The following is a 14,646-nucleotide window of genomic DNA, read 5'->3' on the forward strand; positions in this document are numbered from 1 at the left end:
CAGCAGGAGGCACAACATGCATAGATTCATGAGATTACGCCCATAAAGGTTATAGACTCATACGAGTAGCTAGCACAAAGCAGACAGGGTGAGTAGTCGCAGGAGAAGGACTTAGCTCAATAGATTGAACAGATGCTAGGGCATATGGATACAGATGTAATGCAACCAGAGTCCTAACAGGATATTGACCTCATGCCTCATAACCAAGAGGTCACCACACTAGATTCGCAAGATCTGGAAGTAGAGAAAGTCCAAAGTGATCAAGGAGACATAGATATCCTTGAAGACAATCCGGAAGCATAGATGCACAACATATCTTTCGACGAGTTCCAACATAGAGTTGTGCAGTCGCTCACAATGCCTACTCCAGATGTTCACACATATCTTGTGCAATTTAAAGAATGAGTGATCGTATCTGTTGTGCGAAAGCATCCATCAGCATTGGACGATGCTACCAGAGAATATGTCAAAGCCACCAACTCGATTGTTCAATTCTTGATACCATAGAACAAGAAAATGGATAAGGAATTACAAGTGACCAACCAGGTAGGAGAACAGATTACATCATCCACCCGAGCAGAGTTGAGGAGAGCGATACTAGATGAAGTATCATCTCTTGAAGTAGTCATGCAGATGTTGTATTCCAGATTTGACATCATGCACAAGTCAGTTGTCCATCTCAATGGTTAGCAACAACATTATGCTAGGAAAGAACACATCTTGTCAAATTTGCACACTGTTGTTAATCGCATGCAAAAATGGACAATGAGGTACAAAGGAACCCCTTTTCACTTGCCAAAGATGATGAAGCCCAAGGCGATGGAGCTCAAGGCACGCATCTAGAGTTAGATCCAGAACTATGAGGAACTCTCGCAGCTCATCACCATTTTGCAGGCTTCAGATGCATGGGTGTTTAGAAGCATGGATGTGATTGTGCACACACAAGCGATCCCATCTATTGGCACACTCACTGCAGTGAATTCAAAGAGCCAAGTCTAAATGGAGCTAGACATGTACTTTGATGAGTTGATGCATGTAGCCACCAACGCAAACTTGTAGATCAGCATATATAGTATGCATCAATATGTTTCTGGTCTAGATGCACTTAATACTATCATGTGCATACTAACAGATGAGTTAGAGAGAGGCGCCAAATTAGTGTACCTAGAAGCAATGCAGGCAAGAGTTCACTTTCAGCAGGATTTCACCATTCAGCATGCGGACACCATCATAGACTACCAAGCTTGGCATCGGTTCACCATCGTCAATCATCATGAGGATGTCGAAGAGTTGGTATTTCCCACAGATGTCCAAGTCTTAGTAGTGTCTTGCATGGTTTTCTTAGGCCTATTTTGTCTCACATGGGTACATGTGAATATTGTAATGTAACATCTTTTAAAAGTGAAAGACCAAGTGTCGATGGTCGAATGTAACAGTCATGTAGTAGTTGAAGAGTCACGAGTGTAGGTGAAGAGTCACAAAGGGGAATGTCAAGGGTCACCCCACCCTTTGTTATTTATAGAACCTCATAACTCATTGTACCAGATTTTGGGAGCCAAGCTTCCTATAGGTGTATCTTATAGAAAACTTGGAGTGTATTGTAACGAGCCTTGGATTCTCCACAGTGCAGAGCTAGTATATTTCTTTGGAGGAGCAGGTGGAAATGACTGTAACATTCCATTGTTGGGACTAGTAGTTGGACATGGTTGTATGTATGATTGGAACTTTTACTTTCTTAATATAACATAGTCAACATGTTTCATGCACATGTTATTATTGTATTTCAGTTATCTTGGTTACTCTAATGATATATGTAGTTGTTTCCTTACGCATGTATGTATTGACTCTTTCTATATATGTATGAATGAATATTGTTGAGATGCGTTGTTGGTCTAACCATCACTTTGGATCGTTGGTTCACCTGCCTTCCAGCTTATGATGTATCTTTGCTTGTGTGTTCCCTTCCAAGCTGTGTGTTTCCACAGGTTTCTAAGGGGTGCACTTATTCCACTTTCAATGTGTTAAAACCCTTTATGCACCTTCCTTGGCTTCTTGCACTGGTCACACCCTCACTACCAACAAGGACATCCTACTTGCCTCTGCATGCAACCACATTCAAGGCGATACTGTACGACCTACTGTTGGGACTCCTACACCAAATGGTCTAAGGTCTAGTTGGGACTTCTTATCGGGGAGATCCCAGGACATGTTGGCGGGTCCAACACCGTCAACAGGCACATAAACATATTAGTAAACCGTCATTGGAAAACCACATTAAAAATTCATTTAATCGTTAAAAATATAAGAAATCATTAATAATTAACCACAAGGTAAAATGAATGCATTTATTGAAAATTTGTAATATAAAAGTTACGAAATATGTTATGAAGGTATGAATATGGCTTGTAAATGAAATTTTTGAATAACCAATACGATAACATATCCAGGTCCCAACAGTAATTACACAATTATTCTCATTGGAGGTTCAAACATCAAAATCATTTATTTCTCGAGATCTCCAAAAATTCTTGGACAATCATTCCAAGGTATTTGAGACTCCCAAAGGCTTCCCACCTATTCGTAATCATGATCATGTTATCCACTTGATTCCAGGAAGTGTTCCTCCAAACATCAAGCCTTACAGATATCCCTATTCCCAAAAGAGTGAAATTCAATGCATGGTTGCAGAAATGTTAGAGGTCGGTATAATTCAACCTACTTAAAGTTCTTTCTCCGCTCCAGTAGTATTGGTCCACAAGTAGGATAGATCATGGCATATGTCTCCAAATTATAGGGAGCTCAACAAACTCACTATTAAAGATAAGTTTTTTATTCCTATCATTCATGAATTGTTGGATGAATTACATGGAGAAATAGACTTCACCAAGTTGGATCTTTGTTTAGGATATCATAAAATTGGAATGAAGACTAAAGACATTCCAAAAATAACATTCAAAGCTCATGAGGGCCATTATGAATTTTTTATCATGCCTTTTGGCCTTACTAATGCACCTTCCACATTTCAAGGTTTGATGGATTCCATTTTCAAACCCTTCCTTAGAAAGTTTGTGTATGTGTTTTTTGATGATATAGTAATCTACAACAAGTCTTAGAAAGATCATGTTCAACAAATTGATAGGGTGGTCAAACTATTGGAGGAGAAATAATTATATGCAAAAATATCAAAATGTTTCTTTGGAGTAAAAGAGGTGGAATATTTGGGTCATATTGTATCTTATGAGGGTGCTAAGGTAAACCGTAAAAAATGTAAAGGTATTAAGGAATGGAAAATCAGGTTGAGAAGGTATTATTGCAATTTTGTTAAGAATTATGGGAGAATAGCAGCACCTCTAAAAACATTACTGAAGAAAGATGCATTTTATTGGACTCCAAATGGAACTAAGGCATTTGAACATCTTAAGGAGGAAATGTACCAAGAATCAGTCTTAGCTACACCAAACTTAACAAAAATCTTTATTGTGGAATGTGATGTCTCAGGAAATGGAATTGGTGTTGTTTTAAGGAAAGAAGGAAGACACATTGCTTTAGAAAGTCATCCAATTAAAGGAAATTATTTACATAAACCTATTTATGAGAAGGAAATGTTGACCTTACCTATTGTGAAGACACTTCAATGTAAAAACAAATCATGATAGTCTTAAATGCTTTTTGGAACAGATATTATCTTCAGAAGAGTAGCAAAGTAAATGTTATATTTATTATGTCCATTGATTATTAATTTACCTTTTAAAATTATCTTTGTTTTTCTTTCTTTTGTGTGGAAGTGTTAGTCATTTTTGTTATCAAGCTTATTTGTTTGGATGGATGTTAATTATTTGGATAGTAAAACATGACTTATTTTTAATAGTTAATTATTAATTACTCACTACAATAACTATTAATAACTAAAATACAAGGTGATTGTCTCTTATTTTATTTGGTATGCTAAAGACTAGAGTATTATCATTCTAGGCTGAGATTTGCTCACTTAATCTAGGAATATGTCCCCATTTGAATAAACCTAAGATTATAGCACCTCAAATGACATCATTTTAGCTAAAAGGATGTGGTATTATATCTGAGGAAAATATCGATTGTCCACAGTTGCACTCACTTGACATGTCTTTCTGTAGTTTTTCTTAAAACTTATTTATGGCCATGCTCCTTTAACTACATATATTAATCTTTTGCTAATTATGAAGCTCGTATTTATAAATTTTGTTGACATTGTAACTTGCTTAATGATGATTTATTGGCTACTACGACTGCAGCATGTCCATACATTGAGTTGTTGGTTTTGATGTTGTGCACCTCAATTGGGCCAAAGGGGTTGTTGACTCTACAAAGACTCTCCAATCTGACACTTTTAGATTTTTCTTACACATTCTTGACAAATTTATAGCCAATCATTGATTCCTATCCCTAATTAAAGGTTACTTCAGAGACTTCAAGTTAACACTCCTAAGTTTTTTGTATACATTCTTGGAAAATTTCCAACCTATTATTGAGTACCTTTTTGTCACAAAATTTAACATCATTTTGATTCCTTTCATATTGATCAGGCTATGAAGGTTCATGCTTGTAAATATCTTGAGAATTTAGCATTGATTTCACTCCATATGGGAGGATCACTTTCGAAGCTCTATGCATTTGATTTATGCTATGGCACTCTTAACCAATTTGTAATTAAAGAACTTTTGGCATGGTGTACATATCTCACCCATCTCAGTTTGAATGGATGCATTAATATGCATGACCTTGATTGGATATTCCAGGCTAGCAATTCTTATAGTGATTCAAGACCACATAGGAAATAATATAAGTCTGATTTGAGGGATGATTAGATCCATGTGGAAGGAAGCCCAAATCAATCACTTCAGCATCCCAATTGTGTAGGTTTGAATAACATTAAAAGGGTTGTAATTACTTCTTCAACTTATGTATGAGCCTGTCTTCTTTGAACTTTTCTCTTTCTACCAATATCTAGGATGTGAATTTGGTGCATTAAAATCTAACAACAATGAATTTAAGCCAATTTTTATTACATTCCAACCATAGATTTACTTAATTTTCAGATTTACTTGGAGAGGTTTCATTTTTGGGAGACAAAACAATGGCTCATGAGTGAATTTTTGGTTCAACAATTGCATTGCATTAGATATACTCCAATTATATTTCCTTTGCTTGATAAGCTTGTTGCTTCAAGTATGTGTTATTTTATAAAGATGTAGTTTGATTCAATTACTTAATGTCTTGACATTGCTAAAGAACATTTTGAATCTTTATGGTTAAGTTGTGTCACATATTTGCATCATATTGCACTTTTCTTAATCATGGCATATGGTATTGAAGAACAAGAATTAGAATGTATAATTCAGTCATGCAACTCACTTGAAATTCTTGACATCCTCTTTTTCCCAAAATGGAGTACTTTGATCATTGATGCTAGGAAATTTTCATTTATTTCAATGGATGTTGATGCAATCGCTATTTTGAGAGGATATTATTCTTTTGGTCTACTAGTTTCTCTAGTGTGCAAAATTTATCCTCAACAAGCATTGCCAAGTTGTGTTTGATATCTCCTGATTTCAAATGAATTTTCAACAACTTTTTAATATGGTACTCGAGCATGCACATTTGATAGAAAGGCTTATGCTTTGTTTACTTTCATTTGGTTTGGATATAAGCACCAGATGTACAAACTCATCATTGTAACATTGGAAATAAGTCATCGATGTAATTCAGTCTTAGTGTCCAAGTTGGAGTTTTTTTGTTAGGGCATCTATGAATTGTGTACATAGGAATGGAAAACATTTGGTGTGCTAAGACTGCCTGTTCCAATGTTCACAAATTATTTTTCATAAGTCATTATAGCTTAATAACCTTCAACTAGCATGTCCAAGCCTATAGAAAATTTGTCTAGATGGTTGTGATTACTTGGAGAGAGCCTCATCTTCCCCTATAAGTTGTTTTATGTGTTTTTCCTATATTCTATAATATGATGCATTGTATGTTTTGCTTGATTGTATGCATCTAGAATGGGGCAATCTCCAATCTGCTGCAAAATAAATATGCAAGGCTAAAAGTAAACACTAAATGTGTTCCTTGTAATATCTCTTGTATATGTAAGTTTAATCATATGGTATATGTAATTTTAGACCGACATGAAAGTTTAATAATCCAATGACAGGTATTTCTTATAGTCCACTAGCTTCTTCCTTTTTAGAGATACAAGTGACTTTTAATTCTAGAGGTAGTTCCCCAACAATTGCAGTACATGCTTAGTCTGTTTCAGAACCCACACAAGAAATTACAAAGAGTAAAGATAACCCCTCAAGAGATCCTAATAGCTCCAAACAAGATTCAAATATTGTTGTTTTAGGAAATACAAAGGAACTAACTTCTGCATATTTTGATGCTGTAATTTCACCCAGGTCTGCAAAATGCAGCTAGTCCATGGCATAGTTTGTGAAAATTAGAATTTCTATTTCGAGATACAACATAGTTTACAAGGACAAATTCCTTAAAGTATCCAAAATATGTAAACATGTTCAAATTACATCCATTTTATTCTTTTTCTCATGTCCAGGGTGACCAGGTGTAGTCAAATAAGGTTAAACTTTAGCCATGACACCTTTTTTTTAGTCTAGAATTCTTATTATTCTAAGTTATTGTTACTCGATAATCCTGACTCAAATGAAAGTTGTCTTTTATGATATGAAGGGCGCTGTCATGATTCACTAATTCCATCAAGCTATTTATCTCCCCTTCTCTCTCTTACACACATGTGCATATGCATTTAAGCACTATTTGTTGTTTAAACCTAATTAAATCTGCGTTTTCAGTGTGACGAGATTGGTGATTGGTACATTATGGTGAAATTCTAGAACATACATCCTCTAGATGATTTGGATTTAGTGCATTTTTCTATGTCATTTGCTTCAACTTAACAATGTTTTAGATAATTTTGTATTTTTATGGATAAAAAATGGACTTTAATTTTGAATTTGTTTGCTTATTACTCATGAATGACATAAAATTTGGAGTAGTATACTTCAATAGAAGCCTTCACCCAGTAAACATTGGTCCATTGCATTTTTCTTAGCAGCCATTGTAGCTTAAATTTGATGTGGATATTTTCATATTAGGAACTCATAAGTTTATATCAAGCAGGAGTTGTTTGGACCCTTTCAGAATGATGACATGAAATTTTCAATCACCACGTGGTGCTTCTTCTTCTCATAGGATATACAAGTTACAAGTAACCCCTTATAGTAGCACATGTGATACTTTGGACGTGGTCCTCCCATAGTTCCATTTGGGATTTTATTTTTTTAGGTGTTCCTCATATTTGTCTAACCAAATCCATTTCATTGTAAATTAAAGGTGATATGAGATTGCTTGTGCTATGAAATGTTTTATTTAAATAATTTACTTATAATAGTTGGAAATGATGTAGTCCATGAATCTTAATGAAGAGCATTTTCATAAATCCTTTGGAATTAAGGTGTTGTACATTACCTTCATTTTGAACATATTTTGGAATATTGGCCTTGCTGGAACCTCTCTGAAACATAACATATGATGAAAAGGAAACATTAGTAAAGAAACAAAATTGCATAAAATTTTTGCTTCTTTCTTCTATGCTATTTTTTCCTATGCTACTGCCTTAGTAATTGCTTGTTGTACTCATTTGTAGATATTACTACACATCCTCATACTAGGCTCTATATTAATTGTAACATTTCCATTATTTTTTAATTGAACCTACATGTAAATGTTTACAAACAATTATTTACATAACCACAACATTGTCCTCATATCGAGTTGAGCCCCTCTCAACTCAAAAGACTATGCCTGATTTAATTAGTTATCACTTTCATCCCTTGATAGATCTTTGGTTAAGATGGATCGATTCTCATTCATAATTCACATCTCTCTATATAAAATTATCGTGAATTTTAATTTTATTAAAACTTTCATTTAATCTATAGAATATCTAGCTAATATTTTTAGTAGTAGTCACTATAGAGGATTTAGATATATGTCAGAATTAATTGTAACACTTTTGCTCTTACATTTGTTAAAAAATTATAAAATGAAATTAACATAAATTATTTTGATTATGAAATGAGATAGGGTTTTTGGGTGTCTAGGATTGATAAACCATGGTATTGTAACAAAGCCTAAGTTAATAATATCCATGATAAAGTGGGGTGAATATCCATGATTAAGAATCTTTTTATATTGTAAGTATTACTTTTTTATATGATTATTGATTAAATTTAAATATTGTTCTAGAATCATAATCTTAATGTATTTGGTAAAATATATGCTAATTTATAGCTACTATTTATATCTTATATATTTTAATGTAACATGATTTTATTAATAAAAACAAGATTACAATATAAGAAATGAATTTTATTATTTTGGTTATTTTTAAATTTTTATTAATAATTGTACCAACAACATTTAGATGTTTACACTAGTTCATCAACACTACAATATCTCTCAATAAAATCATTCTCCAAACTTAATAAATCTAAAATTAAGATCAGCCAGCACTGTAAAGGATAGAATGCATACATTCACTAAAACATGCTTTGCCTAATGCAGTAGTCTAACGAGACTTTTTTTCTTCCCTGGCAATATTTTGATAAATTCTGGGGGAGATTTTTGTAAATCCAAATTATAGTTGTCAAACTTCAAGATTTTGGGTGGTTCAAAAGTTTTTGATAGTGCTGAATCTATTTCCACCATCAAAAATATGATTTAAACTCTGCTTCAACAAAATTTGTTACTTTTTTACCTAAATTTAAACTGATCAGCCAAGCAATTCCTTACCTCAATAGACTTGTCCAAAAAAATATGTGGACGGCCTCAATAGACTTGTCCAAAAAGAATACGTGGACGACCCTCCGGAGGCAGAGAGCCCACTGTCCAGCGTCTCTGTCCACAAAGATCATCGACCTTTCGTCGTCGAAGTCGGCATCCGTGAAGATCGCGAACTTTGAAAAAGTCTCTGGGGTTGCCTTCAACTTAAATTTCACGATGTGGTTTCAGATGGGATAGGTCTGCACAATGGAGTGAGTTAATTAGTTTACAGGATTTCTAGAATTATATATCTCACGTTCTAAATTTCTATCCATAAATATGACTTTCAAAACAAAGTTAAACTTAAAAGAAATATAATATAGTAAGTTTGTGGAAATATAATTAATGAAATACAAAGATAAGTTTCAACGAGATTAGATTTAAAGAAATAAAATACAGTAAAATTTTGGACTATTTAATTTTCTCACATGATATCACTGAAGCAATTTTGGACGATTTAATTTTCTCACATGATATCACTGAAGCGGCCAAGAGCGTCAGTGTCATCCAACTGCCCCGTTCAAGACAAATTATTTGCACAGTCAATCATGCCATGATTTTTCAGAGAAGTTGACGGCCAGTCCACCGTATGGGCTGTGCACAGGGTATGGTGGGACATCTGATGTCATGCCTTCGATTATATGGCTCCCTTCTACTGTTTAATGGAAACCCTTATAAATTGGTTCTGTATCTGGGCATTTGAACATCAGGTTTGAGCTGAGGCATATCATCTCTGTGTGTGTCCCTGTGATTGAGTGAGAGAGGTGTGAGAAATGGCTGGGAATGGGCTGCTGAAATCGGTGTTCTTGGTTGGGCTTGTGGTGGCAGTGATGACTGCGTGGGGTGTGGTCACAACTGAGGGTGCCATATCGTGCAACCAGGTGGTGAGTTCCCTCATTCCATGCGCAGGATACCTAATTGGAAATGCGGCCACCCCTGCTGCCGCCTGTTGTCCTGCCATTAAGGGGCTAGACGCTCAAGTTAAGGCTACCCCTGATAGGCAGGCTGTTTGTAACTGCCTGAAGAATCAAGCAAACTCATTTGGTGTCAAACTGGGGAAGGCTGCCAATCTCCCTGGTCTGTGCAAGGTCACTGACCTTAACGTCCCTATCACTCCTAATGTCGACTGTTCTAAGTATGCCTCCCAATCATCTGTCCCTTTCATTCTTCTTTCCTTTTGATATGACGTTCTTGATTTGAACTAATGGTTTTATGTTGTTTTGTATATGGCAGAGTTCATTGACGATGTCTGCTGATGATCAAATCTGGGCTGGTGGTTTAGTTAGTTGATGTAATACATGATGTATATTAATTAGTGTATGAGCTTCCTTTAACGTAAAATGTTGTACCCAGGGTTTGTCCGTTTCTGTTTACTATTTTCTTTGGAAACGTCTAGTTTCAGTGTTTTCTAATGTTTTAAATAAATAAATAAATGAGTATGCCAGCCACTCTTAGTTTTCTCTATCGATACAACCTCACGGTTTTCAATTTCGTTTCAGAGTTATGTGGCAATTGTGCAGCAATTACATATATTCATTGATGTGCTTTTATGAAACAGTATTAATCTCTTTATATAAATTAAATCACAGCTATGATTGGTAAGCATGAGTAGATATCAGTTTATTATAAGTTTCAAAATTATTAATTCATTATATTAAAATTAAAAGGTTATAAAAAAGAACTGAATTATAAAATAATTTTAAATTATTATTAATAATTAATATATACATATATATATAATAGTATATTTGTTTATATAGATTTATTCTATTTTATCATAGTGATTTTTAATATTTAAATAATTTTTATTATAATATTATGAGTTAATATGTTAACTAATATCATAACTTATAAAAAATAATAATTTTGACAAAATTAATTATATAAATATTTTCAAAACAACATCATTGCTTTTAAAAATGTGTTTTATAATATAATCAGTGATATCTTCTAATTATTTAACTGAATTTATTGAGGATTTTGATATTTATTTTAAAACAAAAAATTAAACTAATTTTATATTTTACTAGAGTCAAAAGTAATTAAAAATAAAAAGTTTGTTAATCTTTTTTTTTTACAATTTGTACAGTTTGTGTCATTCTTCTCATCTTTCATATAGAGCAAGTGTTATTAAAAAAATAATATTAACAAAAATTATTTACATGCTCATGTATATATATAGTAATTAAAAATAAAACAACTAAATTCATAACTTTATATATATATATATATATGGAAATTAAAAATAAAACAACTAAATCCATAACTATATATATATATATATAAAAGTTTTCCACTTGCAGACTCCTTGTTGAGCAAACTTTATATAGATAGATATGTTTTCCACATATCAATTCCATGTTAGATATAGAAGGAATTGCACATCTACGCTGTTTTAAGAAGCACAATGTTTTAATCACCATGTAGATCCAATCCATATCAATTATCAAAGTTTAAATTTGTTAAGCTACAAATATAAATTTTCCCATTTTATTATACTTTAATCTCTCTATATATATATTTAATATTGAAATATTTTACTTAACATGAACATTAAATATTCATTAAACTATTTTCTTTAAAATGTATATGAAAATAGTTTTATCTTATCATAATTTTTTAAATACACAATACATAAAAAATTATGCATTTCTTTCATACTGAGAAATAAAAAGCAACATACAATAAAAAAATTATTTAAATCTAAAAGAAATATAAGTTTACAGTGATATATGTCATCTTCATAACTAATTCACGTATAATTATTCGTAAATATACCTATATAGATAAATAAATTGAAATTATAAAATACATACATATATAATAATTTTTATCAATAATTTTTATTTTTTTCCTAAAAGTAATACGTTAAAGGAGGTGGTCCACTCATAATATCTAATATGTATCAATACTATGCGTAACACCACGAAAATATGCACATCCATTCACGGTCATCTATGTTGATTCGCGCACCCTTGTAGTTATGGTGGTCCATCATATGTGAAGAACCAATGTATTCTCGGTGCTCCATCACATGAGTGCACTTTTGCTACATTATTAATGTAACCAATCACCGTGATATATTTTTTAATATAAAATTAAATTAAAGAAATGTGTATCCAATAAACATTCATTGCCTAGGTGCTTCTGAATGCACGACTCCCCACAATAGTGTGCTCTGTACTGCATCCTCGAAAATGGAAAATGGTGTGCTATGCTCTGTGCCCTAGTAAATGGCGCTTTCTATTATTTCTTGTATTGATGCTCCTATACTAATATAACACAACAATGTAAATTTATTGATGCTCCTATACCTATACTAATACTAATATAACAAACAACAATGTAAATTTTTAAATATAAAATTTTAAAAAATTTAAACTAGCTTAATAGAGTTTGTGCATGTTTCTTTAAAAAGGTTATTTCTATATCAAGAAACCAGCATCATTATTGCCATGTTCCATGTCATATGGCACACAAAGTGAATTGGCATGTACAAAATCTATCTTGATGATCTCATGTGATATGAGAAGTTTGGAAATTATGAACCTAGCACTAGCCATTGAGGTGTGTTTCGAAGTACATCAAGTTAACTTGGGTTTCAAAGCACATCAAGTTAAGGAAATTTCAACAAATACATTAGTGTAATTTTCTCTTAAGTTTAGAGTTGGTTTGGAATTTTTGTTGAAAGAATACTTTAATCTCTATATTTATGTTTGGAATTAGTTGGATATATATATATATATATATATATATTCTAACGCCTAGGGATGCTCACCCAACTCTAAAGCTGGCATCTTCAGTTGGCCTAACCACCACCGCGGATACAAAAGCAGTAACGCAGCCCATCTGAACTACAGCCTAAAGCATAGGCTTATTCGTTTCCTTCTCAAGCTAGGGAGGTCTCTATCACTGGGCCGCCATACCCTGAACCTGATCCCCGCCCTCCCTATCTATTCATGCATCTGGAAAACTATCTATTTTGTATTGTGGAATTAGATTTCTTTCTTGGTATCAAAGGCTAGCTTTAGGCATAATTCCCTTGTAAGAAATCTCAAGAATATGAAAAATGTGAGAATTATTTATTGTATGATAAATTCAGTGTAGTTGTGTGAGCAGACAAGGTTTGTGTGGAGAATTGTGTGTACAATATGTGTTGTTTCGTTTCCATCAAATAGTGTGAGAGAAAGATATTCCTATTTGTGCGCGCTAGAAGATGGGTGAAACTTTCATTACCTATGCTACATACCAGCGTTGAAGAATTTCTTTGTAATCTAATAATGTAGCATAGGTCCATAAATTTATTTTTTTATTTGTTATCTATAATCAATATGCTATTTCATCTTATCCACTATCATCATCAAGCTGTCAAATAAATCGTGGAAAACAACATGCGCTAGTGGAGCTAGCTTGGTTGCAGTATCAATAGATAAAATTGTTCTTGGGTGATTTATTTATGGCGGTGAAAATTTGAGGTTGAAAAAGTATTGCATCATTGTTTGGAGTTGCATGCAAGGCCACTGCAATGCAATCCATTTTTTATTGGTGTTAATAGTATCCTATTGTTAGCTCTATAACATGACATCTTGTGTCATAGTGCCAGTGGATCCCTGCTACTTTACCAGAAAATTTGGCACTGGTGCCCTTGGAAATCCTTTATGTGGCATTTAGGATTTTTTCTTCATGAGAAAGTAGCTTCTCGAAAGCATTTCAGAGTACCAACTAAGGAAGATTATGCCATGGTGAGTGTCCAAAAATCCTTCTCTTCGAAAGAAGACAATGTCTTCTAGTAACGAGTCATAATGCCCAGAATTAAGAGGGAAATCACAACCACGGTCACCCTTCCCAAAGGCCTTTACATAGGCTCTTAACGATGTCTTCATGTGTTGTACCAAAATGAAAAAAGGAAAAATATTTCCGAACATTTAGGTCATTACAATTTTGACAATATAATATTGATAGCCTCCTAAGCTATTTCGGTAGGAGCCAACAAGGAATCTACACGTCTCTCATTGGTCCACAATGTTAAATATGTTAGAGCTACTCAAATTCCATTGTTGTAGTCTTATTTTTGGTAGTGGTTGTAAATATGGTATAACAACAACAACAATTGGTTATGGGCTTTGTTGGATTCACTATTTGTTTATTTTTCTTTTTTGGGTTTGTGAAATATGTTAACATGACCAATCTATGAACATACTAACATAATGTAAATTAGTAATGTAAATTAGTGTTTCTCAACGTTCTTCAGTGCCTAGAGAACACTTCACTAATTTGATTATGTTCACCATCTGTTATGCCAGTGGACTTGTTGTTCTTTGGAGATTTAAGAACAACAATACAAATTGTATTTATGTGTGTATGTTAAAGAGGTCAAGTTCATGATTAAATTCTAAATACATTAAGTACCCAGACAACTATCCTAGATAACTATCAGATACAACGAGCTATGTTATCTTAAAGATGGGAGCTTGTCCATAAGATGGTTCAATTACTTGACTATTTTTTTCTAACAACTGTAGCGAGCTATGTGACTTGGAAGAATATATTATTTCAATATTGTCAATTATTACAAGTACATTAACGATGGTTAGAGACAACTATACCTTAAATGAGTCAAGTCCGAATCTCAAATATTGTGGTGGAGAAACAATGTCATCCATGGGATTTGAGGTAGAAGTACCAATGAAGACCATATGAGACAGCTATGACTTCTTTGTGAATTGTAATTTGTGTTTGACATGTAAACATTAAGGGAGGGACTTGGAG

The 14,646-nt window shown here is 33.3% G+C and overlaps 1 protein-coding gene and 1 pseudogene across 1 annotated transcript; both read left to right on the plus strand.

Moving 5' to 3' along the window:
- Positions 1-4,300: 4,300 nt before the first annotated feature.
- On the plus strand, positions 4,301-5,641 carry LOC149262391 (F-box/LRR-repeat protein 15-like; annotated as a pseudogene).
- A 3,965-nt stretch (positions 5,642-9,606) lies between these two features.
- Positions 9,607-10,339, plus strand: LOC149262392 (non-specific lipid-transfer protein-like). The gene is made up of 2 exons (XM_089384501.1): positions 9,607-10,012; positions 10,111-10,339. The coding sequence occupies exons 1-2, from the start codon at positions 9,651-9,653 to the stop codon at positions 10,118-10,120; spliced, it is 372 nt and encodes a 123-aa protein (XP_089240627.1). The 5' UTR covers positions 9,607-9,650; the 3' UTR covers positions 10,121-10,339.
- Positions 10,340-14,646: the final 4,307 nt, after the last annotated feature.

This window comes from Pinus tabuliformis, chromosome 6, assembly GCF_031772625.1.
Source record: "Pinus tabuliformis cultivar Carrire ecotype Pingquan chromosome 6, CPIR1, whole genome shotgun sequence".
NCBI classification, from domain to species: Eukaryota; Viridiplantae; Streptophyta; class Pinopsida; order Pinales; family Pinaceae; genus Pinus; species Pinus tabuliformis.

Bases quoted from the DNA above. Each gene is read 5' to 3' on its own strand.
- LOC149262392 (XM_089384501.1), top strand. From the start codon at position 9,651: ATGGCTGGGAATGGGCTGCTGAAATCGGTGTTCTTGGTTGGGCTTGTG.